The sequence below is a fragment of the Sebastes umbrosus genome, chromosome 3 (assembly GCF_015220745.1).
Source record: "Sebastes umbrosus isolate fSebUmb1 chromosome 3, fSebUmb1.pri, whole genome shotgun sequence".
Taxonomy (NCBI): Eukaryota; Metazoa; Chordata; class Actinopteri; order Perciformes; family Sebastidae; genus Sebastes; species Sebastes umbrosus.
Genome location: NC_051271.1, coordinates 23,222,859 through 23,247,906, shown reverse-complemented (window position 1 = coordinate 23,247,906; position 25,048 = coordinate 23,222,859). Strand labels below are relative to the sequence as shown.

General features: G+C 41.1%; 1 protein-coding gene and 1 long non-coding RNA gene across 11 annotated transcripts in view; one reads left to right on the top strand and one right to left on the bottom strand.

Annotated features, from left to right (window-relative positions):
• Positions 1–25,048, bottom strand: part of gab1 (GRB2-associated binding protein 1) — a 69,013-nt gene that overhangs the window by 12,117 nt on the left and 31,848 nt on the right. For 7 of the 10 annotated variants that reach the window (XM_037763927.1, XM_037763928.1, XM_037763919.1 and 4 more), the window contains 7 exons: positions 12,742–12,870; positions 11,765–11,930; positions 6,718–6,943; positions 6,447–6,539; positions 5,027–5,712; positions 2,613–2,707; positions 328–628 (listed from right to left, as the gene is read on the bottom strand). In XM_037763927.1, coding sequence (XP_037619855.1) covers positions 328–628; positions 2,613–2,707; positions 5,027–5,712; positions 6,447–6,539; positions 6,718–6,943; positions 11,765–11,930; positions 12,742–12,870 — 1,696 coding nt within the window. Of the gene's footprint in view, positions 1–327; positions 629–2,612; positions 2,708–5,026; positions 5,713–6,446; positions 6,540–6,717; positions 6,944–11,764; positions 11,931–12,741; positions 12,871–18,300; positions 18,560–25,048 lie in introns of those variants that run through there. The other 3 variants (XM_037763920.1, XM_037763922.1, XM_037763923.1) reach the window with 2 other exon arrangements.
• On the top strand, positions 1,974–24,507 carry LOC119484817. Its single transcript, XR_005206130.1, has 4 exons — positions 1,974–1,984; positions 17,537–17,546; positions 21,108–21,114; positions 24,385–24,507. It is a non-coding gene; the product is annotated as an uncharacterized LOC119484817 (long non-coding RNA).

The following is a 25,048-nucleotide window of genomic DNA, read 5'->3' as shown; positions in this document are numbered from 1 at the left end:
TCAAGGGAGACAAAATGAGTAAACACATTTTTTCCACAATGGCAACAGAAGTATGATGAAGACAGACAGCGCTTTGAGAATGGTTGGAAATGATTAAATTGTTGTACAGATGGCTTTATGACCATGAGCCAGCAGCACTGTGAGAATAGCAGCGGAGTGTGAGACAAAGCATGGTCAGTTGTTGCATTAGTGGAATACTGAGCATACTGAAGCAAGTTTAGTGCAACAATACACTTCAGCACACATCAACCCCGTAGCAAGGATTTGACAAACCTACAGAATATTTATGAACAGCTACACATGCATGCACACCCGTTGTCCTCTCACCTTTGCGGTCAGGTTTGAGATTTCGGTCCACAGGCGGGGGCTGGCAGTCACTGAGCATTGGTCTGCGAGGAGGGGTCTTGGGACTGGAGCGGAAGCCCATGTGGGCGGGCGGGGGGACCTGCTTTCCCAGGGAGGAGAACTCCATGGTGCTCGGGGTCATGGGCACATAGTTCGGTTCGTGCATCGGCTCTGACAAACTGCCCGAGTGATGGTGTGACGGGGAGTTGGCACTCATGGGTACGTAGTTCTGGTCTACCTCTTCTGTGGACTGGCTGCCCACTGGCATCATTCCTTTGTTCTTCTGAGGGTGACAAGGCAAACATACATGTTCACAAACACAGGACAGACAGCGCTAGTATGAGGCTCTAAACTCAGGCCACATGGGAACAGTAATGATATTCAACTTCATCTTTACAAAATAGATGGTGGCTGAAACTCCATCAGCAGACAAAGCTCTGAGCAGTCATCTGTACACACACTCTCTTATTGTGTTGGATATTGTTTTTGACAAAGCACAGAGACATTTCTGAACGGCTGTGGCAGAAAATCAATCTAGGATCGGCTCAAAGAAAATACTGATACTAAAATATGCAGAGGTGGTTTTTGATACTGGCTAGCATACATTACAACATCTAGAAAGTGAGAAATTGCATGGGATGATATAGGATTTTATCGCAGATCGTGATAAAAAAACACTCATAATAAGTTGAATTTGAATTTCCATGATCAGGATAATCGTGAATATCGTCACGAGTAACTTGAAAAAGCTGTCTAGCTCGCTATCATGGTAGAGAAGTGAAAATATTGTGATGATTATCGGGATAATATTGTGAATCGCAATTATTTTGGCCAGGATAATCATGCTATGAAATATTCATATCGTCCCATACCTAGCCATAATGATGATATGATATAGTATGCAGCAAAACTGCTGGCAAAATAAAGTCTGAATAAAGACTGAATCAAGCTAACAAAGAGAACTGCAACAATAGTCAACTGCTATCATGTTTAATTCAACAAACGTCTTTGTATAAAACTGTCAGTGTAATAGTGTAATCTCTTTTATACTGTATGTTTCTTAAATCCACAATAAAGAGAACTGATGTTATATTCTTTGCTAACATCACTGCAGTAGTCTGGGGACTAAAAGTAGTATTAATAATTGAATTGTTTCATCTGATTATTCCCCCATCACACAAGATTGTAGCCATTGTTTTGACTGTTCATTTCAAGTACATACAATTGCGCTCTTGCACAAACGCTAGTAGCGGCTGAGGGTAATGGGGTGCTTGTTTTTTTTCCAGAGTATGTCCTTTCTTTGTATGATTAAAAAAAGAAAGAAAGAAAGAAAGAAAGAAAAGTTAGAAATGTCTCAGAAACACTGCATTAATGGGCTTGCTTGTGAAGTAGTGCAGTATCCTATTGGACAGCAATAAAGAAAAACAGAATGCCATACTAAACGTAGGTGTAGGGCGGTGCAATTCTTAAATTTCAATTATGATTTTGGCTTCCAACGATTATAAAAACAAGATAATTGAGATAATGTGATTATTGTGCCGCATTCTGTTTCTCAATGATACTCTCATTTTGTCTTGTGTTATAAATCAAGCGCAGCCCTTTTTCCTTTACAGTGGTGCATTTTCATCCCGCTCGGCAGGTCGGGGACGGCGAGTTCGGTGTGGGCGTATTTCCTCCGTGGTGGTGCGGTGCGACCGGCTCTAGGTTGCCATGGAAAGGCTCAGGGTGAAGATGAGGCTTTACAGCACCCCTCGCCCAGACCTTGCCGCTTAGTTCTCGCCGAGCTCGATGCTTCCAGAGTGACTGTCAACTGGAGCCGACTGTCCTTTTATTTCTGAATGCATGATGTTTCCAAAGTCGATGAGTAATCGTGTTAAATAATTGTGATGACAATATTGACCAAAATAATCGTGATTGTTTTTTTTGCCATAATCAAGCAGCCCTACGTAATGGCTTTCCCTGCATCACTAGGATTTTTTTTTTAATCTCTGCTCCCATGATGCTACTCTGTGTCGGGAGGCAGAGATGGGATTGCAGCATTTGCAGTGAGTACTGGGTATTGTAGGGACAGCTGAGAAAAGTTTTATTATAAGCAGAAAAATTGCACTTGTCAGTGCACATTTGAAAATGTTATGTCTCTATTAACAATTACAATCAAGATGGTCCAAATAGCCACAGACATAACACGATAACTTATCTTAAAAGGACACTCGGTGTTGTACAGAATTGTGAGTTTGTAAACCAGTGAACGTTGGAGCAACACTTACAAAGTAGCTGTTGAAGCTTTCGTTGAAGTCAAATGAGCAGCTTTTCTCAGTGGGGAATGATCTAGGAATGTCATAGCAGTCCTGGGATCCAAAATCTGCAAAAAAAAACAAACAAATAAAATTACCAAAAATACACTTAATTTCAACTGCAACTTTATCAAATTAGATATTTAACACTCAATGGTTTTATCAGTAAATGAGCAAGGCACATAATATTTCCCCATATCAAAGCTAAATGCTGAATTTAAATCCTATTTGTGCTCTAGCATAATCCCACCAACTCACACAGTAGAGGTCTAATTAAAATATAGTGTGTGTTCATGAATCTGCAAAGATTATTTGATTCAGTGGGATAGAGCTCAGTAGCTGTACCGTATGTGATGGCTCTACTGTGTAGAACATTATTATTGTTTTTCTGTTTTTTTGCATTCTCATTAGGCACTGATGCAGTCACTAATGCATTTCACTTACGGCCACAAGAAACCACAGCAGTGCTAGGAAAAGCTTGTAAGGCAAATGAGAGTGTCAGCTGAAGAAGACTAAGTGGGGAAGACCATGACGGGGAATAATTACAAAGAGAAATGTTGTTTCTCTTGAAATACTGAAAAGCCAGGAAGCAAAAAAACACAGTTTAAAATGGGTCAGATGAAATCCTGTGCTTTTTACAGTACAAATAATTAACCTAATTCACCCATTCAATGGTTCTTTACAGTGTATTTTGATTTTGGTTCCCCTAAAACCTCTGGTCACCCTGCCCTGTGTTCTATTACTACTATTGTACTATTTGTTCAATGACAGTTTGAGAGCTTTTACAAGTGATTTGCACAGGTAAGGCTGACTACCAAGATTCACCAAAGACTTTAGACTCTTGGGTTTTTGTAAACAATTATCTTGCCACCAATACTTCTGTAATGACATTTATCACCACAAGAGGGGGGAGTAAGTGGAAGAATATATTATGATGTGTCCATACTTCCTCCATAAGTTTCTTTGTTATTGTCAGAAAGCTGTGTTCTATCTATTTTAAGCCTTTCTACATTGACTTAAGATTGGTGCTATAAATGTAATTTTATTAATAGATCTACTTTCTAATTTTACTCCGCTGTTATTATAAAATGCATCTCTTCTCAGGCTCTGATTTGTCAGATTTTAGTAGAATCTTTTCTTGTTTAGACACATAGTGGAAGTGATGATGGTGCAAATAAACCGCTGTTATGTTAAATGGACTTGTAAACCCCTACTTTAACAAATAAAACATGCATGGTGTTCTTGCCAGATTTAGAGGACAGCACCGATGCTCCCAAGGTTAGTGACGGTGTAGTACAGTATACTGTATGTAGAACAAAGAAGGTTCTGCTAATAACTAGTCAAAGGTATCTGTGGTTTCAGTTAAGCAGTGTATTTGTCCACAAGTGAGGACATATGAAGATGATTCTTAATGTATCCTGCTTGCTTTTAAATGTTACAACTGAGTAACATAACTGATTTTAGAATTGCTGCACAAACCATCGTCAAGTTCCTTTATCATCAAGATCCTGAAGACATCTGTGCTCTGTGTTTGGGTCTGATAAACTTTTGACAATTTGACTGGATTGTGAACAGAACAGAAGAGTAAGGGTGAAAATAGGGATTGTAGCTAGAAGAAAAACATGCCAAGAGCTCCGCTGATGTCTCTTATCATCCATCAAAAGGAAGTGAAAAGGGTACCAAAAGCCCACATAAAAGCTGTGCAAAAGCCATATAAAGTTCATGAGAAATATCACTGCACTTAAAGGTCAACATTTCATAGAGGAAAGTGACTTTGTGAATGTGTGCGTCCTATTAAACATTATATTTCGATTTAAAGGGGACATATCATGAAAAACTCACTTTGCACATACATTTGGGTATCTGGAGTGTCTACCAACCCACTAACTGTGAAATAAGTCGACCCAGTCAGTTTGTTGTGGGCTGCTTAGATCAGAAAACATGTGATTCAACAAGTCATTCAGATTTGGCTCCCCTTCCTATGTCACAAGCAGGCTTATTAGAATATACTGCCCATAGCTTGAGGACTACCTTTGTAAAGGTGGCACTTATTTTTCTCACAAGCCAATAAGAGCAGACTGGGCATTTTCGGAAGGGGTGCTTAAAGAGACAGGCACTAAAACGTGAGCTAGAGCGTTTCAGACAGATGATAAATAAAGGTACATTCAGACAGACAGTATGAGAAAATTAAAGCATTTTTTTTAACATTAAAGCATGTAAACATGCTCTAGTAGAAACCCAAAACACAAGAATGAACCTGAAAATGAGCATGATATGTCCCCTTTAAATATTTCAAGACCATAAAGCATACCAAATAAATAAATAAATAAATACATTTCTACTCCAACAAGTAAAAAAAGAAAAAAACAAGTCTCCCCGACACAAACCTTTGCGGAGGCGTGCACAGTCGATAGTGCCAATAGTGTTGCTGCGTAAAGCCTTATTCCCAGCACTAGTAGGCACACAGTAGTTTCCGTCCGTCTCGGACGCTGAGCGAGGCACACAATAGTTGTCCGTAGGTGAGCGCTCAGCAGGGGGCGGTGGGAGTCCTGAGGTTGAACTGAGCGAAGGCTTGGGTGGTCTAGGAGGGGGTACTACATCTCCCCCGCCCTCTGAGCCTCCTACCCCTGCCGACGCTGACAAAGTGCGAGGCACCTGGTAGGTACAGTTTGCGCCAGGTGTAGGTGGGATATCGTAACTGATGGAAAGGTTGCGCATCTGTGACTCCATTGAGGGCTTCCGTGACGGCGTGTTGAAGACATACAACTCGGAGCCGTCCACGCTGTCCGGATGGGCCGGAGGGGAGGAGGCTGACTTTGGGAGCAGCACAGTGTCCTGGGAGTAACTGCGAGGGAGGTGGTAAAGGCCACTGTCAGTTGATAGCGAGGCACCGCGTGATGGAGGCGAGTCGTAGATGGAAGAGGCGGAGGCAGGGGCCGGGTGCTGTGGGAAGAAGCCGTTGTGCGAGGTGTGTTTCGCTGAGGAGGTGGAGGATGTGGGCGTGCGGTGAGATGGGAGGTTGTCATTCAGGTCTGTCTCTGAAGAGGTAGACTTGGAACACTCAGCATGGGCTCTAAGAAGACATAAACACCAGAGAATTAAATATCCACTATTGATTAAGGGAAGCTCAGAAATCTACTCAGTCATGGTAAGTCTTCACAGCACTGTCTGTCTGCAAGCCATGGTTAGTAACGTAAAGTTATGTACAGACATCTTATCACTAATATTTGGCACCTCCAGCCAATATTAGCATCTCTTTTTTTTTTGGTAGAAGTTGGGCAAATGCTTAACATGCAGGCAATGACTAAGTCAATACAGTGTTAAGTATAGAATAAAAGTCATAGTATATATAGTATGCCATACATTTATTATTAACAAAATAGTATGCCATAAAAAGTTTTATAGTATAGTATGCCATAAAACATCATAAAACAGGCATAGTATAGTAGACCATAAAATGTCCAAAAAACCTTCGGTCATTAAATGTATGCTAAAGTATGCCATAAAAAATGTCATACTATAGTCATTAAAATAATAATAAAATAAAAAAAAAAAGTTTAAAAACGTGCTGTTGAAAACAGGTCATAGTATAGGTTAAGTCAGTCAACTCAGTTTGATGAGGGCTAGTTGCAAACGATTCAAACACACAAATCCAGCATTAATAATCATCTACAGAAGCCACGCACATCTACAGCATAGAGTATGAGGTGTCTGTGTGTCTCTGTTGATCGGTCTTGTTTTTTTTTTTAATAAATGTGAAACACTCCACACAAGCAGGCAGTTCCAGCTGGATGGTTGGCCACTCACAGACTAGTCTGGGGAGGAAGAGTCTTGCTCTCACACTCCTCCAAGAGCAAATACTCCTGGTCTCCCTCCAATGGAGAGTGAAGCTGCACTGAGCTACACACCACACAGCAGAGACAAGGACGAGAGTGGCAGTACAGATGAAATGTACAAAGAGAATAAATGGGTTGGGAAAATATACAGAGAGAAGCTTGTTTCACAGTGTAGCACTCCAGCAAAGTGAATACGGACGCTCGTACATATAATGAGCACACGTTGACACAAACAAACTCACCTATTGGGTTCAGGCTTTTTGCTCTCACAGTTGACCAGCCACAGGTAATCCTGGGGCTCCTCTGAACTTGACTGAGATTCCAGATGTCGCACATTGACCGGCTGATATGGAGGGGGCACGCTGGACAGCACTGCTGCTGGGCCGCTGATAATACCCAGCGCTGGGTGTGGAGGGGTGTCCACCACCAGGCCTCCGATGGCTGACTGGTGAGCAGCTTTTGCTGCCTCTGCAGGAGAGAAACGAGACGGCCGGGTTAACTCCTCTCAAGACTGGTCATGTGTTATCTCCTTTAGTATATCAAACCATACAATTCAAGGTTTTCCACAGATGACTGACTATAGAGGAGGTGGGCCACTGCCAGAGAATTAATGATCAACAGAAAAACTTCATACACTTATGAAATAAAGCCTTAAAGCTGCAGTCGGGAACTTTGAGCAAATATGATAAAAAGTTATTTTTACAAAACGGTCACTGTCATGAATCTGTGAAAAAATCATGTTCCTCTGTGTCCTCCTAGTGCTCATAATGGAATATGCAAGTTTTCACTGTGCCCGAACCAAAATAACCAATCAGAGCTGAGGAGTCTCTACAGCAGCTGCTTGCGAAGCTCTTTAACTCCGATCAAACGGTCAAACTAGGCAGCGCTGATCAAATATGAATCAAGATTATGTTGCTGTAACGCCTATTTCTCGCCTCAAATGTTTTCAGAAACATATATTTAGTGTACTGTTTAGCTGTACGCCTCCATGTCGGAAACAGTCGAGCCAAAACCAAGCACCACCCACCGACCGGCTCAATCTAATGAATGAGTTACATTATTGTTTGGACTGTAATAAGTAATTAAATTGATGACAAAGGATGAGATGTCATCCAGATCTGTCAGACTCGGCTCAGCAGATGTCAGTGAATGACTGATCAGGCTTACACATTGTTTAGCGGCTTTGCGATAATTAATCAGAGCAGCACAAGGCACACATCACAGAATCACCAGCCAGACATTCACTTCATGTAAAGCATCAGGGGCCGTATTCATAAAGCATCCTAGTACAAAGAGTTGCTCCTAGTGACAACATTTGAAGAAAATTCTTAGAATTATGACGAATTTCCCGTTACAGTTAAGACTAGATCCTGGTAAAGATAAAAGTTATTCACAAAGCATCTTAAGAGAGCTCCTAAGGTGAAAAGGGGGAATAGGGAGGAGGACTTTTAAGAGGTTTCTTAAGCAAAGGAGAAAATGTCAGAAAGACAAAGAGGTTGGAGAAATATTCTCCAAACACTGAATGACAGTGAGTTAATGAAATATATTAAATACTGAATTTAATTGCATGGTAAATAAATGTAAGCAAGTAAATATAACAGTTATCAGCATGTGAATAGGCATGTAGGCCTGTGTTTTCAAACATGTTATGTTCATTAGATAAAACGGTATTCATAATTACACCATGTCTTAACAGAGACTAAATTCAAAATTCAGTGTCCTCTTTTAAACACTCATTTTTATAAAACTTACTTTCAATTTGAGTTTTTTTTGGACTTTACTGAATTTACTACATTTGCTATTATAAGCGTAATGTTGGATTATAATCACATTGTAGTATCATTGGGCTCCTACTGCTCCTACTGTGGATCTGTGAAGCCCATTGAGACAGTGTGCAGGTGATGTTGGCGACTGATGATATTAGGCAGAAAGTAAACAGCAAGCTGTCTGCCAATGTCAACTCTGGCTGAGTAAACTTGAACCCAAGCGGTTTCCTAGCAACCCTATTCCAATGTAACAGTCTATATAGTCACCAGACTGACATGACATCAACTTTACATCTCTGTAATATCTGAACCTGAGCGGCTGATGTGTGTATAGAGACTCAACAACTCGAGGACAGATCTCAGATATCTCTGCAGAGTAGCTCAACCCCCAAATCAAAGCTGTCAGCCTGCAGCTAAAACACGGATCTTAACAGATCCAACGAGTTACAAGAATCTATAACCTCACTTCCTTCTACGGTGGATTTCCTGGGGGAAATCAAACATTTCCACATACAGTACAGTACACTCTCCAGCTTGAAAGGAAGGACCAATAGTGGAAGAAGTACTCAGATACTTTACTTAAGTAATAACACAGTGTAAAAATCAGATGCATTCAAAGTGTAACTCAAGTAAAAGTACATTAAATATTAGCATCAAAATATGCTTACAGTACCAACAGTGAAAAATACTCATTATGCAGGATGGCCCATTTCAGAATAACATATATTATATTACTGGATTATAATTATAGATGCATTCATGTGTTGAACACTTTAATGTTGCAGCTTGTAAAGGTGGAGCTCATTATTATTACCTAACTACAGCTGGGCAGCTTAACTTAATACTAATAAATCATACTTTATAAGTTGATTTATCTTTTGTAATAATAATTCAAGTCTGCAAAGTAACTAAAGTCATCAAATAAATGTAGTAAAAAGTACAATATTTGCCTCCAAAATCTAGTGAAGTAGAAATATAAAGTATCTTAAAATAGAAATACTCAAATAAATTACAGGTATATCAAAAGTGTACTTAAGTACAGTACTTGAGAATATATACTTCATTACATTCTACCATTGGGAAGGACATGATATATGTGTGTCAAGATTCCCTTATTAACGCTGGCACCGACAGCTAATATCAAGTTGAAGCACAGTCCAGTCATTGCTGTGAATTTACACAACAAAACACCATCATGAATTCGTATTTTCATCCTTCTTTTCACGTCAAACGCATACGCGCATGAAACCCACTTAAAAGCTTCGTTTGTTCGCGGACAGTCTGAACACGGTGTTCACCTTCAGAATCCCACACACTCCTTCTCAGACAGCATTTCCTCAAGGTCTCCGCTCACACAAATATCGGAGTCCTTTTCAAACCCTTCTGCTCGAGCCGATTGTACTGAGAGCCAAGATGGCTGACGCGTATGCTGCTTGGCGAAATAGTATATCTGTATTCATTCCACATCTTTCTACTTTCTTCTTCTTCTTTTTCACAGTTCTCCTCCCACTCTCTTCTATAACTGACATTCTCTTCTTCTAAAAGTCAACTTCTCTCGTCACAGTGCATCATTCGCTCCTCTCTCCTCCTCTGCTGTCTTCTTCCCTTTTTACCCCTGTTTGTTTGTTGAAGCTGTAAGTGCTGATTCATACAGGAAAAGGGAAAATCCCCCTTGCTCATACTCATCCGTACCTCCTCCACTGTCTCTCAGAGCCCTCCTAATGTTCCCTCCTCTAATATCTGCCCAGCCATGAAGCACTCTAGCGTGGCCACGCACAACAGCAGACCTGGGAGTCGGGTCTCACACGCAGAGGAGTGCAAGCGAGCGCAAAAGGGAGAGCCAGGGACATTCTTTTGCAATATGAATTGTGATGAAGGCTATCTGCAAGGGTACTTGTCTTTACACCCCAGTTTCTCCCTTGAATGGGCTCACTATTTGTTTGCACATCGGGGTTTTAACAGCCAGTTCCGATAATTGTGTTGAAGAGGTGCCATAAATGTTGTTATCAGGTTTGCCCTGCAACACTAGCTATGTAACAGAGGTGGAGGCACAGTCACAATACTGTGGAGAAGACGACCTTGGAGCAGCATAATCAGTGACTCAGTTGACGGGTTTGCAAAGTACATTCTTCACCTAAAAGACTCTTACTGGCGTGATATGTCAGACAGTGAATTAGTTCTCATCACATTAAAATGCTTACATGTTCAGTTGGGAGAGAGACAGAGCGGGAACAAACAAGGGTATGCAAACGGGAGAGAACCAGATGAGAGGGAAAAGAACGAAAGAGGGGCCGTGAGTCCAACAGGCACACAATGCTTTGATTATACAGTATTGGGAACAAGGGTAACGTGAGACCCAACACAACACATGGATCAACACATGGATCATTAGACCTCGGCTGAGAACTACTGTATGCTGAATAGAGGCCTTCTGGCACATTCAGCTGGTTCACCTAACTCCTTCAGAAAGAGAGAGAGAGAGAGGCAGATACTTGAGAGTGGCATCAAAAAAGAGAGACCAATTAAATGTACAGTAATTAGCTTGTGAGCTAATATTGTATTGTCCGATTCTGGCATAACACTTGCTTACTGCTGGTGATGAAGCTGCTACACAGCAATTTCCTCTATCTATGTACATACATTATAGAAGGTGTTTTAAAAAAAGACTGTTGGTGCTTGAGAAGATCAATACTGTATTAAAATAAACAATCATTGCTGTAGAGTGTCAAGAGCGGTCAGTAATATTACGTTTTTTAAACTCTGTGAATTAAGTTTTTGGTGGTAAGTATCATAGTGGCTGAGTGTAAAATATTTCAACTTGTAACAGCATATCGGGTGGCGATAACGGTGGACGGAATTCTCTGACGTCACGTCACCTTCTTCTGTACAAGAGTACATACCTTAATGTCTTTGTTGTGAACTGCAGTCTTTCATTAACAGCTGATGTTACTGATATTTTATCATCCATTGCGACGTCAGCGCCCAGCAGCAAAGCTATGCTTCTGCCATTTTGGACTGAAAGCCAGTACTGGACGCCAGTAAAACATCTGCTTACAAACTGCCGTACAAAAGTAAAACACAATTCTTTCTATTCTATCGTCATATTTAACCGGATATGTCATATAAGCGTACAGGGCGGTTCAGTGGGTCTGATGCACGTTCATTATGTCGAGGAAAATAACTCTGGATTCGGCTATTAGTTAATTTCACAACTTTTAGGACATAAGGATTTAAATGAGGGCTATTTAAGTGTTCATACTGGGAAGTTGTTTTACCTTAAAAAAAAAAAGATCCTCTGATTTACAGATCTCTTTATACATCCATGGCTACAGACTCATTGGCGTTATCAGTCAAAAATGGCGGCAGCACTACCGTAGCGCTATCTAGCGGTTGTTGTCAAAAAAAGCACCAGTTTCGTCTCCTTGCTTCGATACTCTTTGCTTTCACTTTGTGTGAAATCTGTCTGCAATATTGATGTGAGGCAGCAGTGATGTGTGGTTAACTATCTAATGCCTATCCTTACCGTCATCAGTGGGGTTGAAACCACAGATGTCGCAGATGCAGCGAACCCACTTATTCATCTCTTCTTCGGTGTCAGCCACCAGGAAGAAGACACGGTCAATGGTCTTGATGTCGAATATGAAGCTGTGCTCCAAGTCCTTCTTGTTGAACGTCAGCCCAGCGTCCACCTGAAGCGGTAACAAACAGGTCTTAGTTTAATATGACAGTCAGTCACGAAAAAATAGATGAATAAATACAGACAACCGAAGAGAAAGCTATATGAATGGATAAGTAGTAGAGTTGAAATAATTAGTGGACTGATTGGTTCATTGATCAGCAGAAAATTAATCAGCATCTTTGATAAACGATTTATCATTTAGGTAATTTTTCAAGAAAAAACGCAAAACATCCCTCATTTATAGCTCCTAAATTGTGAGAACTTACTCCATCTCTTTGCATTATATGATAGAAAACTGAGTATCTATGCATTTTGGACTGTTGCTATTTGAAGACATCACCATGGGCTTTAGAAAAATGTGACAAGCGTTTTCACTGTTTTTGTCATTTTATTGACTAAATGATTAAAATGAAAATAATCATTAGTTGCAACCCTGGTAAGTATCACCTAGAAAACCTCCAAGCGTGTTTTATGTTAGTTTGTAATCTTTTGCATTGATAACTACATTCAACTTATAAAATAATAGTCGTGAAAAGATACAAAAAAATATAAGCCAGTTTTTCCGCAAAAATAAATAAAAGTCAAAGTTGAGGAGCAGCACAACCGGTCAGGTTTTTAAAAGTTTTACTTTAAAACAAGAGCTGCTTAAATGTTACCGATTGTCAATGCAAAAGCCCCAAACGCCATGACTACACGAGGGGCATAAAAATGTGATTAGTTGAAAATTGGACTTAATTTAAATTAAGAATTAATCATATATTAAATGTGGAACATGCCTCTTTAAGTTTGCAGGCTGATACAGTAGTAACGAGGAACCATACCTGCTCACACAAGTTGAGATCAATCACGCGGATGGGCTTCTTGGCATGGTCATTCTTGTAGTACTCCAATACGTCTGGGTCGCCGGTCAGACGGCCACTGCGAAGAACAAACCACCGCTTCTTCCATGCCTGCACAGAAATGAGGCCAAAGGTTATATGTGTGTTCTCACAATGACTGCTCCATTCCCGACTGACCGCCGGCCAAATGCTTTATTTTCCCAGTTTAGCCAATGTGTCCTAGCATAGCTTGTGTCTCTGTGTGCATTCTCCACCAGCTGCACTGCCCTCACATTGACGAATACTCAGGGCCAGAGGGAAGAGGCCCGCAACCAGAAATATGTGTCTGGGATAACCAGAACAAAAGCCACATAGTTTGGTCTAGCACCCTGATTGGGGTGAATAACCAAAAGAGAAACATGCAATTAGGTATTTTCTTTCATTTCTTGTCTGTGAGAAAAAGGCACCACAAAGCAGACAAAAGACTTTAAATTCAGGCATAGCAGACGTAAGCAGCTGAGATCTATGACTTCACTCTGTACACATACAGTACATGAAGAACAATTTTGGTAATAAAATCCTTATCCTAAAGTACATTAAGGAGATAGACAAACAGACACCACTTGCATCCCTTCTTATCTGGGATAATTTAATATATCAGTGATATATTGAATTATTAAAAATCCCCCCCTGTGCCACTGCGACTCTAAATACAGAGCTATTTTTGCTCTTGAGCTGGCAGAAAAGACAAACCATACAGCTTCAGAACTTGTTTACATATCATGCATAGCAGTCATATCAGGGGTTGTTGTTTAAAAAGATAAAGGTCAGTGAGAGTGAGAAGGCCTTCAAAAATAAATACGAAGCTAGAAGCAGATTCATTTTGGCACTACACTGACGCTGTTCTGTTTCTAGACTTCATGGTGTTTGTAGTTTTATTTAGAGAACATATCCAGCAGTGATTCATTTAAATGCAGACTCAAGAAGGTCATGAACTCTTGGTTTTTGCCGAGTCATGGCAAACTCGCAAAACACTAGCAAGGGTTGTCCGAGCAATGGCTGGATTTTATCATAAGGTAAGAGAGTCATCCAAAAGTGATTCACTCCCTTTTTTTGTTTAAGCTAAGTTAGTGTAGTACTAGAAAAAGGAATCCAATGATGGATTGAATACCAGAAACTTCCCCAGTGCTGTTTGAAATGATAGACAAGACTCAGTGCACAAACAAGCACCACAGAGATGAGACAGATCAGGAAGCATACCAACAGAGTGTGAGGAATGCAAACTAAAGCTTTGCTGTTGTTGTTTTGGGGTAAGATTTTGACCGTATTAACAATGCTGTGGGTGTGTTTTTTTGTTTTTTTTATCCCGTAGCTGTTTTTCCATCCACAGGGTGTCCTTTGTTAGTGGGCCAAGCCCCTGACTGAGACAGCATGATGAGCATCAGACCTTTCCCTCCACAAACAGGATGAAGAAACAACTTGTAGACCTGAAAAGCCTCTGGATTCTAAACTGCAGGCGCACGCACATACAGGAATCACACCACTAAAGCATGAAATAACACACAGAAAAAAAAGCACTATTCACATCCCACACTGACATATTGCACACACACATGCAGCACATGTTTCACACACTGTAGTTCAAAAGGACTGCATTATATAATCACACAAACACACCCACATAGTCCGAATGAGGCTTAAACCTATTAAAACCTACATCCTTTGAGGCAGGCCCACTTGAATACCAAATTTAACCGTAAAAGCCAAAGTGAATGTGCAAAAACAACACTGATGTGTCTGTGTTGTGCTGGTCGGACAAAGACGGTGGGTGTGGAGAGGGAACCTCTCTCTCTGGCACATGACAAAGCAATCTTGGGTCAAGTTACCCTGTGGGGAACAGAAGGACCGAGAGCTTAGGTTACAGCGAGGCCAGGCCCGCCCAGGGTGAGACTGTTGACAACTGGGAAAGTTGTTCATGCTGAAGACAGAGGCAAGTGAGACCTGTTTAACAAAACTGCTGCACAGTCATGGAGGAGGAGGTCCTTTTAAAATTCATGAGAAAACAGGTTACTTACAGTTAAGAGATTAAAAACAAAACAGAGAGAGAGAGAGAGAGAGAGAGAGAGAGAGAGAGAGAGAAATTTTTGGAGTGGAGACTCCCAACATTTTTTTTTTACAGGTGTTGGATAGGGCTGGGAAGATACACCTATCTCCTGATTCAATACCAACCCCAATTACCGCAGTGCGATAACGTTTTCGGTCCATGACCGAGATAGCATGCAGCTTTAGCCATGATGTCCAGTTCTGCTTTTCCTGGCAATATGTGAAACCCAAAGTGTTTCCATACTTTGCTGTCTGTGTAGGTTCACTTTGTGAATACTGTATATATTGCCTGGTGTGCTCTTTGATATTGACTTGACAAACACATACATCACACAGGTGGCTGCAGTTTCTGCACAATTAAAAATCATTCAGCTTTAAGAACAGCATCTGATAAAACACTGATAGATCATCAGTGCTACAACAGAGTGCTACTGGGATGACGTATTTTTGTAGGCAAACTAAGAAGTAAGAATCGCACGGGTTCCCTAGACAAAATGCCAATGGGATTTTTCCATTGGTTTTCTTGCAGAAAATAAGCTCTGTGGCAAAACAAACGTTTATGATACTTACAAATTCTGTTCAGCATGATAATCTTCACAACTGAACACCACTTTTCTGATTTTTGAAGTGTGAATGCAATCGCCAGAAGTAGAAAGCTAACTTTAGGCTATAAAATGAACTATACCACGGTCGCATGAACGCGAATATACACAACGAGGCTGTGAAGTTGGATGAGTCAGCGTGATGATGTTTAGTAGTCTCATTTAGCCGCCTGTTAGCAACCGACTTTTTAAAACACGCAAAAGCTTCAAAATTCACGAGTGGGTGTTTACTGATGTGTTTCATATCGTAGAATATAACGATAAAATCTCTTGAGCTTGTGTTAACTACAGACCTTATTTCAGGCATCGAACTAAAATACCCATTCAAAAAACCCATTGACTTCCAGATAAGGGAACTAATTTCAAGGTTTTAGGACTCATTCCTGCACCACTCTATGGGAAGAATATTGTATGAAAAATTATGAATCTAGTACATCACAAAACTAAAAAAATAAAGAACAAAAATCACATAAATTATCCAAAACGGAAACCATCATAATAAAGAGTACTACAAAGAAATCAATATAGTAAGCAAAAAGGAAAGACAAAAGATCAATATATAAAATGAAATGCCCCAAGTATAAAAGATGCAATGGGCCAAAATGAGTATAACAAGGAAATAATCAAAAAGAAAACAGAAAAGGGGATGTATCAACAGCTGCTCACTCCTGGGGCAAGACAGTATTCATCTCATAATATTTGAGAATAAGTTATAATATAAAAATAATGTGAACTATGGAACCTCACAAAACACGTCTAAGATCTAAATCAAATTGTAAATGCCCAAGTGACAGGATGTTAATGGTCAATCACAGTTAAAAGCAGTGGTCTGCGATTCAAAGAGGAGCAGCCCTGAAGAGAATCTGCCTCCTGTGTTTCTGCCACATTAGCATGGCTACAGACAGTATAGTTCTAGGATGACAAGCTGTGTGGTAGCTTGAGCATCTCTCCTCCATCTGTGGACTTTCACACAGCCTTCCTCGTGCACAATTATGCACACTTGCAACAGTTTTATACCACTTGATTTGTACCACCCGTTCAGCACCAGACACATGCATACAAATATATAATACACAAATGAAAACACTACCCAGAGTAAGAAAACAGCATAACATAGTTCTTTACTTCCCTGATGACCAGGCCAACGCAGCTATATAGAGAGCCACTCTCACCTGATGCAAGTGGTGTGTTTCATTGACATGCATACAGATACGTTTATGTGCACACAAGACATCAGGAGAGTGGAAGAAATCAGGTTAAGGCAGGAAGTCAGAGAACACATTTACATGTAATAACCAGGTTACTATAAAATCCACATTTGCATGCAGCTGGTCAGTAATTCGATTTCTCCTCTACCTCCCACCATATTTTTGAACCAATGCGAGGAGATTTAAAGTGTATTAGTGATATGCACTGCAGCATGAAGTGGTCTTTTTCATTTTTTTGTAAGAGCATTTGGACTGACAGCACAGTGGGAAAACAGGCACTTGTAGTGAGACAACACACAGATTTTTCTGAATGTGCGAATGTGTCTGCATTTTAAAAAACTGCAGTTCAGCTGAGGAAACTGATGGACGTTATTTTAGCATTTGTTTCACTTGCAGTTGGACTTTGGATGCAAGGATGCACCGCTACAAGAAATCATCTTGCCTTTGAATTTTATATAGTCTCCTCTCTCTCCCCCTTCCCAGTCTATCTTTTGCACTATCAAATAAAGCTAAACCTAAAAATAATCTTAAAAAAAAAAGAAATCTATCTGTGTTAACCCAGTTTCCCTTGAGTAGATAAAGTAAACCTGACCCAGCATCTCTGAGAATAAATGGGCTGAAAGATATAAATCGACTTCACCAATTTCCACCAGAACTGTCTTATTTTGCTACAAACAAAAAGTCATGCCAACAGAATAATTTCACATATGATATAATCTAGGGCTGTCTAAGTTAACGTGATAATAACGCATTTACGCAAATTAATTTTAAAGCCACTAATTTCTTTAACGTATTAACGCAACTTGCGGTTTTTAGGTTGTAGCGGGCTCAGTTTTAAAGCTAAGTGAAGATGCTGATATTATATGAAACTAGAAAAAACCTAAGGAATCCATTGGTACCAACCATGTCATGTTAGCTTGTTGCGAAGGAGGTTAAATAACGCTCCAAACATACACTCCATTTTGGTGAGGAAAAAACTTGGCATGGCCATTTTCAAAGGGATCCCTTGACCTCTGACCTCAAGATATGTGAATGAAAATGGGTTCTATGGGTACCCACGAGTCTCCCCTTTACAGACATGCCCAGTTTATGATAATCACATGCAGTTTTGGGCAAGTCATAGTCAAGTCAACACACTGACACACTGACAGCTGTTGTTGCCTGTTGGGCTTGAGTTTGCCATGTTACCGTTCGAGCATATTTTTTATGCTAAATGCAGTACCTGTGAGGGTTTCTGGACAATATTTGTCATTGTTTTGTGTTGTTAATTGATTTCCAATAATAAATATATACCTACATTTGCATAAAGCAAGCATATCTGCCCACTTCCATGTTGATAAGAGTATTAAAGACAAATCTCCCTTCAAGGTACATTTTGAACAGATAAAAAAGGGTGATTCATTTGCAATTAATCGCGATCAACTATGGACAATCATGCAATTAAATATTTGAATCGATTGACAGCCCTAATATAATCCCATAGAAAGTCTACACATCTCTCAAAGTGTGTGTACTGTAAACACACTGAATATCAACATGACAGAACCCAAACCACTCCAGAGTACTTTGAACCCAATGCCACAAACAGACACTGGAACAGTGTGACCAGATGGGCTTTGCCAAATACTGAGTTGTCCAGCGTTACATACCTCCTGTCAAGGCTCATGAAGAACACGATGAGGCATCTAGTCCTGCTTTTTGTTTGGTATATTCCATTGTGGCCAGTGTTGAATTAATGGCTGAATCCCAACTGATCCGAGCCAGGTTGCAGTACTTAAAGACTGCAGGAAACACAGACATCCATGCTAGTCTTCCTTAATCCACCAACTGATTCTGAACCATTCGACTCACTCAACAATCACTACAGCTTGTAGGAGTCTAGTGTTCACTGCCCCAGTGTTGGGAATGGGACGGCATGGGACGATACTGGACTGGGATGGTGGGGGCTCCCCTAGCATGGCAGCTGTCCCCGCCAACCCCTCTCTTTTCCCCCTCACCCCCCTTCTCCAAGCGTCCTAGTGTCCTCTGATAGGGCGAGACACAGGAAGACACCCTCTATTCGCCCACCCAGGTCCTACAGCCTATGGGGGCCAGACAGAGAGGGCATTGAGGGTCTGACTAAAAGATGACAGGGGAAGGAAGGGTGGGAGGGTTGAGGGGAGATGCCAACTGAGTGGAGTCACGCTGTCGTCAGAGGCCTCCTGACCCAACATCACTGCCCCATGACGGAGGCAAAGGTGGGGGAGAGAAGTAGGTGGGAGAAAATACGCACATATGACACTAATGTGGTTTCAGATAAAATAAAGGATAAGATAGAGAAGATTAGTTGCATCATCCAGCACTGCATCAACAGGGGGAGGACACAATATTATGTACCACAGTGAAATCGAATGCATTCCAGTACAAAAGCCCTTGAGGACAGTGGTTTTGTAAAAGGACCTGACACACCATGCCGATGGTCGGTCGTCGGAGAGTTTGGGGCCGTCGGTGAGCATCTGTCGGCCTGGTTTTTACAGAGCGTCCCGCACGGTCGGCTCTAGTCTGCCCAAGCTTTTTCAGCCAATACAGCATGTTGAATCGGCAGCAGGGCCCGTCGTTGAGAGAAATCACTCTAATTGGCTGTTCACTTTAAACAAATCAGTGCACGAGAAGAGAAACGGAGGTGAGGAAAGCAAGTCAACTAGTGAAGTCAGGAGGAAAAGCACAGAAGGCTCTTCTCACTTTTCATCTTCATCTCATCTGATCATTCCAATAATACACGGATATTTTCACAACAACATGACCATCTGGAATGAAGCTAAGTGATGAGCGAGAGTGGTGTGAAAACGGTCGGCAAACGCCGCTTTGTTTCATGTACGTATCATAACAACGGCTTGTATATCTGCCGTCCTCGGTCTTCCGGTTTCCCTTTTTGAATGACAAATACAGACTGTCGATGCCTGCTGGTATGGAGAGTTATTTCCTCTCACACAGACGCAGGACGTACGTGGTAACTGCCCGTCGGCTGTAGTCTTTGCAGTGTGTTCAAATGCAGCTTGTCAGCCAAGACAAAGGCAACGTGAGACAAGAGTCTGTCTTCATCGCCGCTAGTTCTTCGATGTCAGCTTGGTGTGTCTAGGTCCTTAGACATATCTCTCTAAAGCTTCTGGTACTTCTACTAAATTTGACTTACTGTAGGCAAGTCACCCACTAGTAATGAATCACTACACAGTGTCAGAGGACATCTCACATTATCTAGCTTGATTTCAGTCTGAAGTTGGCCAGAATGACACATTGGGTCATTCAAGCTCTCACAATAGAAAAATAAAAATAAAATAATGTCAGAAGCACAGGGCAATGAAAGAGAGACCCACCAATAGTGTGTGAAAAAGGTTTACTCTTGACACTGCCAATTGGTCTCCAAATCAGCTGTCCCATCCCTTATTGGACCACAGTATGAGTACAGGAAATAAGCATGTCTCTTAAAGAAATAGTTGGACATTTTGGGAAATAGGCTTGTTCACTTTCTTGACAAATATTTGATGATAAGTTGAAATCAATCTCATGTCTGTCTCTACAGCCAGCAGCCGGCCAAGAAATAGTCCTGCACATAACCCCTCGGAAAATGCCCAATTGTTGTGGTATCAATCTATTATTTAACTCACAGAAAGAAAGACAGGTATAGTGAATATGTGAGTGATAATAAGTGTTGAACTATTCCTTTTGGACACTAACTGGCATCAATACAGACATTATCAAAGCCATCTGTCTATTCTGTCTGTTAACGCTCCACATCAAACATTTCAGTGTCTTTTTTCCATTGCCAGCTATAAAGAATGAAATGAGCCATAGTATTTCCATATCAGACTTGGGAAAAGTCTTACTTGGAACCACGCTGTACCACAAAACACACGAGGAGAAGCAGAGAAAATGAATGAGACAGTATGGCACCACTGCGTGTTGATTAAAGACTTGGCAAGACTCCTAAATGCAGTAAGATGTGAACAAAAAGATAGTGGAAATGAGCTCTATGCTTTAGCCTGCAGCTGCTAAAAATAAGTGAGTGGCCAAATCAGTCTCCTATTACAAATGTTTGATCTAATCTATTAGTCTAAATTTATGAAACTAGTTGCTGGTGAGCCATCCTGCCAACACCACTCAAGCTCCACCAACTCCAGTTTTACTGCGCTTAAAAGGCCCATTGTTGTGCTTCATGGTTTAGATTAATGCAGCCTAAAAAGCCTTTAAGTGCACTAATTGCTAATGAGAATGTACCGTCATCACAGGCTGTTAAACTACATACTTAAACTCATCATCCATATCTCTAATGGTACTGAGAGGCAGGCCTACAGTGGGTTACTATGTTTCTGCAGCAGCAGCGGTTGGGACATTACACAAGACTGTCTCTTCAGGACATGATGTGCAGTTTCTTTGACACTGCTGTTTGTGTTTCAACTGGTTCATGTATGCCAGTCAGTGTTAATGTAGGCACAACATGTGCCCACTTTGCACATTAAATGCAATGGACCAAAGACAATTGTAGGGTACTTAAAAAGGACACTAAATAGATTGCCAACACTTTATCTTAAGCATTGTACTCAGACTTACTCTCACTGTGAAACAAACAGCAACGGTTTTATGTTTCAAATTTACTGCATAGGCAAGTTTACACTTGGGTTGAGGAGTAAAGAAACCAGAAAATATTCACATTTAAGAAGCTGGAATCAGAGAATTTGTATGTTATTTTTCCTTAAAAATTACTCAAACTCATTAATTGATTATCAAAATAGTAGCCGATTTATTTAATAATTGACAACTAATCGATTAATCATTGCAGCTCTAGTTTACACCCATCCCAAAGTAACCTATGACTTTAAAGAATTACATTTCTCTGGTATATCTGCTGCATGTGCACTCAAACAAGACATCTGCACAGACAACATGCAAACATACTTCCAATCTACTTTCCTGTTTTTGCAATAAGAGGTTACTGGAGAACACTCCACCCATCAAATGCAAGTTAGCAACAGTTTGGAGCGTCTCGTGCAGTTTTAGCCCTCGAAAGCATACGGACAACCAGATAAGCATGGCTAAGTGAAGTGCACAGCAAATATGCCACATCATAAATCCTAATACACAAGCACTTAGGGGTTCGTACTTCTTTTAAAGCCTCCCTCCAGACAGTTTTACTTCCTGTTTTTTTGGTTAACGTTCTTTCTCAAACAGAGAGAGAGAGAGTGTGGCAAATAGTCAGACGTAATGATGAAACCAGTTTAGAGGAATTCACTGTTTATCAGACCACAAATGAGACAAGAATTAGCGCAACACACCGACTCTCTCTCACTCACTCTCTTCTTTGCCGTCTCATCCTGGCGAGGCGGCCGTCTGGCTGCTGCAGGACCGAGGAGCCGCACATCCGCCCGCCGGTCACAGCACACCGGAGGAGAGATGGACATGTTCACAAAGTCCGCCGTTTGAAAGGCAGGATCGGGATGTTTTGGAGACGCATCGTCAACCAGAACTGGTGTTGTTTCTTTAACGGAACTTTTCCTTTGGGCTGAAAGTTGTGCGTTCCCGTCGTTCGGACCTGTTAGAGGGCCGCAAACCTCGACTGCTTTCCGTTAATTTACCTCCAGCTGGAGGAGAATGTAAAGAAGAGATCGAGTGAGAGATAGAGTCTGTGTGTTGTGCTAATTCTGCCAGTGGGATTTTGTGTAATTCACTGCGTTGATTACAACTTTTCTCGACGCACACAAATGCCATTGTGAAAATAAACAGACAGATAAACAGACTTATTTGGAGTGCGCCTGCGCAAGCTTGAAGGATGACGTATAACTTGCAGCTTCTACTATAGTCACAGGTCATAATCCCATTTTACCAACAACCTTCTTTTTTTAACTTGAGCACAAAATTAAGTTATTTTGTCAAAGAAAATTTGGCAAACAGTGTGGCTAATAGACTTAGTCAGGAAATGACTAAAATAAATATAAAATATCATAGAAATGTCAAAATACACTGGAGGGGGACTTTAAAAGACCAGGATCTATGTCTCAGTAAGATACATGGTCCTCCTTGCCCTGATACAAAACATAAAACAGCCAGACAAACAATCTATTTATCATGATGCAAAGCTAAAACTTTGCAGAACAGTGTTTTGATAGCATTAGCTGAGCTTTCTCCAGTTCACCCATCATGTGTTAGCATTAGCTTAGCTCACAGACTCTGGGTTGCATAGTTAGCGCCTAGCAGCATGCGAGTGGCCGGGCCATCTGTCCCGTCTGAGTGGGCTGTGGGTAAATGACCTGCACCCCAGCTGCACTGACTCATCCCGACTAGGACAGCTTCTCTGTTTGTTCCTCAGAAAAAACACGGTGCGAGGGATAGAGCGAGGGAGAGACGGGGCGCGGATAGAGCACAGGGTGAAGACGAGGGAGAGAAGGTCAGGATCTTGGTGATAACGGAACAAATTAGTATGTGGTGTTGTTTAATCTGCCAGAAATCACAACCAGACTGCATTTTATGGCCACACAGACCACCTTTTACAGTCCGTTGATATGAAATGAAAAAACTCAGTCTCTCTCTCTCTCTCAAGCAGGAAATGAAACATACAACAGTGTGTCCGTATTTATCTGTGTACTCTTCAGGACAGGCTCATTAAAAGGAATAAGGACGCTTGGAGTGATGTGAGAAAAATGTAAATTAAGTAGCATCAGGTGTTGTGATCTTACTCAGCGTTCATGTGGAAAAAAATATACATGAAATTCAATACTTACTGCTATATCAGAGGACACTTCATCTTATTCGATTTGTTGCTATAGCTTCAGTCCACAATGTTAAAACGGCTTCAGTTGTAAACATTTAAGGAGGTCATAAAGGACTTGGAAATGTTTCGTAATTAAGGATGAGTCAGTGAAAGGTGACAACAGCAACACCAAAACAGAAATACTATTTTTTTTTTTTTGTATGACTTTAGCAAAACACACACAGCAAACAAATTCACCCCATCTTTCCCTTTGTGTTGTCAAAAGCGGGCAGTCATGTACGTATCTTCCGGACACAGAGTCGTTTCAGGGGGACAAATATCAAGGAGTGAATTTCAGAGAATGCGTGAGACATTTTCAATTATTTGAGCAAATACCTAAATTTTAAATAACTGCATTTGCTGACGCAGAAAAGCAACCATGACACTGCAATCTGACACAAATGCAGTAAACAAATATGCAATCTTGTGGACCGCAGTGCTTCCCCTAAAGCCTCACTATCAGGACCGTAGGACTGTGCTGAACAAAGGCTGTTCTAAGAGAGAGGAGTGTCAAGAGCGTCAGAGGTTTTGGCGCTCACGGCCTTGGTGACGAGGTCTGCAGAAGGAGAAGGAGAAGGAGAGGAGGGACAAAAGCTCCTCTATGCTTAGTGCCGCAACTTGTATAAATCGGTCTTTGTTAGCGAGACATGACTGGGATTCTTGCTAAACAGCTATTTTTACATCCTTGAGCACCAGAGAGGGCAGTTAACGTACAAGTAAGAGTGCATGGCCTTGGGCTAAGTGAGGCCAACGTCATCGGCCCTCCGCCTACTGGAAGGAGAGGGGACTTCCATAAAAGACGCGCATGCCTAAAGGTCCAGCATCCTGGACACAGTGGTTAATAGTCAGCCGACTCTACCACTAGCTTCTGACCTCAAAGTAAACACTCGTTGATGGAGTCTTGTTAGATAAAACCAATGCATTGCTCGACCTGACATTAACATCCAAACAGGGTCTGAAATTAGCACCCGCCAAATGTGCATAAATTGTTGGCAGTGGCAGGTAAAATTGTCAGGCTATCCGCCACTTTGGCAGACGGGGAAAACACTGGGGATAGGAATAGAGAACCGGTTCCTAGATGTCTGATTCCTTGGCATGTCATGCCTCCCTCTCTATCGATTCCTCTTCGATGCTTTCTGACAGTTACGCGTGCACAATGATTCATACGCACGCTGTGTCATGTCTCAGTTTGTCTGGGAGGGAAGCCACGGCGGAGAGGAAAAAAAACATTCAAAAGCATGGCGCTACTAACCCTGAGGGAACGCACACTATTATTTCCCTTCTACAATGTAAACAAAAAAAACAGTGTTGAAATCAGCAGAAGGAGAGTTAGTAATGTTACCTGTTAGAAGCCGGTGAGCAGCACAGTCCAGCTTGGCTAAATAACGGAGCTACTAACGTTAACGGAGGTTGTCGTTGAGTTACATTATGAGGCGTTCACATTCTGCTAAATGACTATGGACGAAGGTAAATTACAACATTATCATGATGTGTTCAAATGTAATCTCGTAAAATTATGTTTTTTTGGCGAGAAACTTGAAAAATCCAGTTGTTTGAAGGAGATTTTTTCACAGCAATATAAAATAGATATTAAGAGAGGGAAGAGCTTATAATAC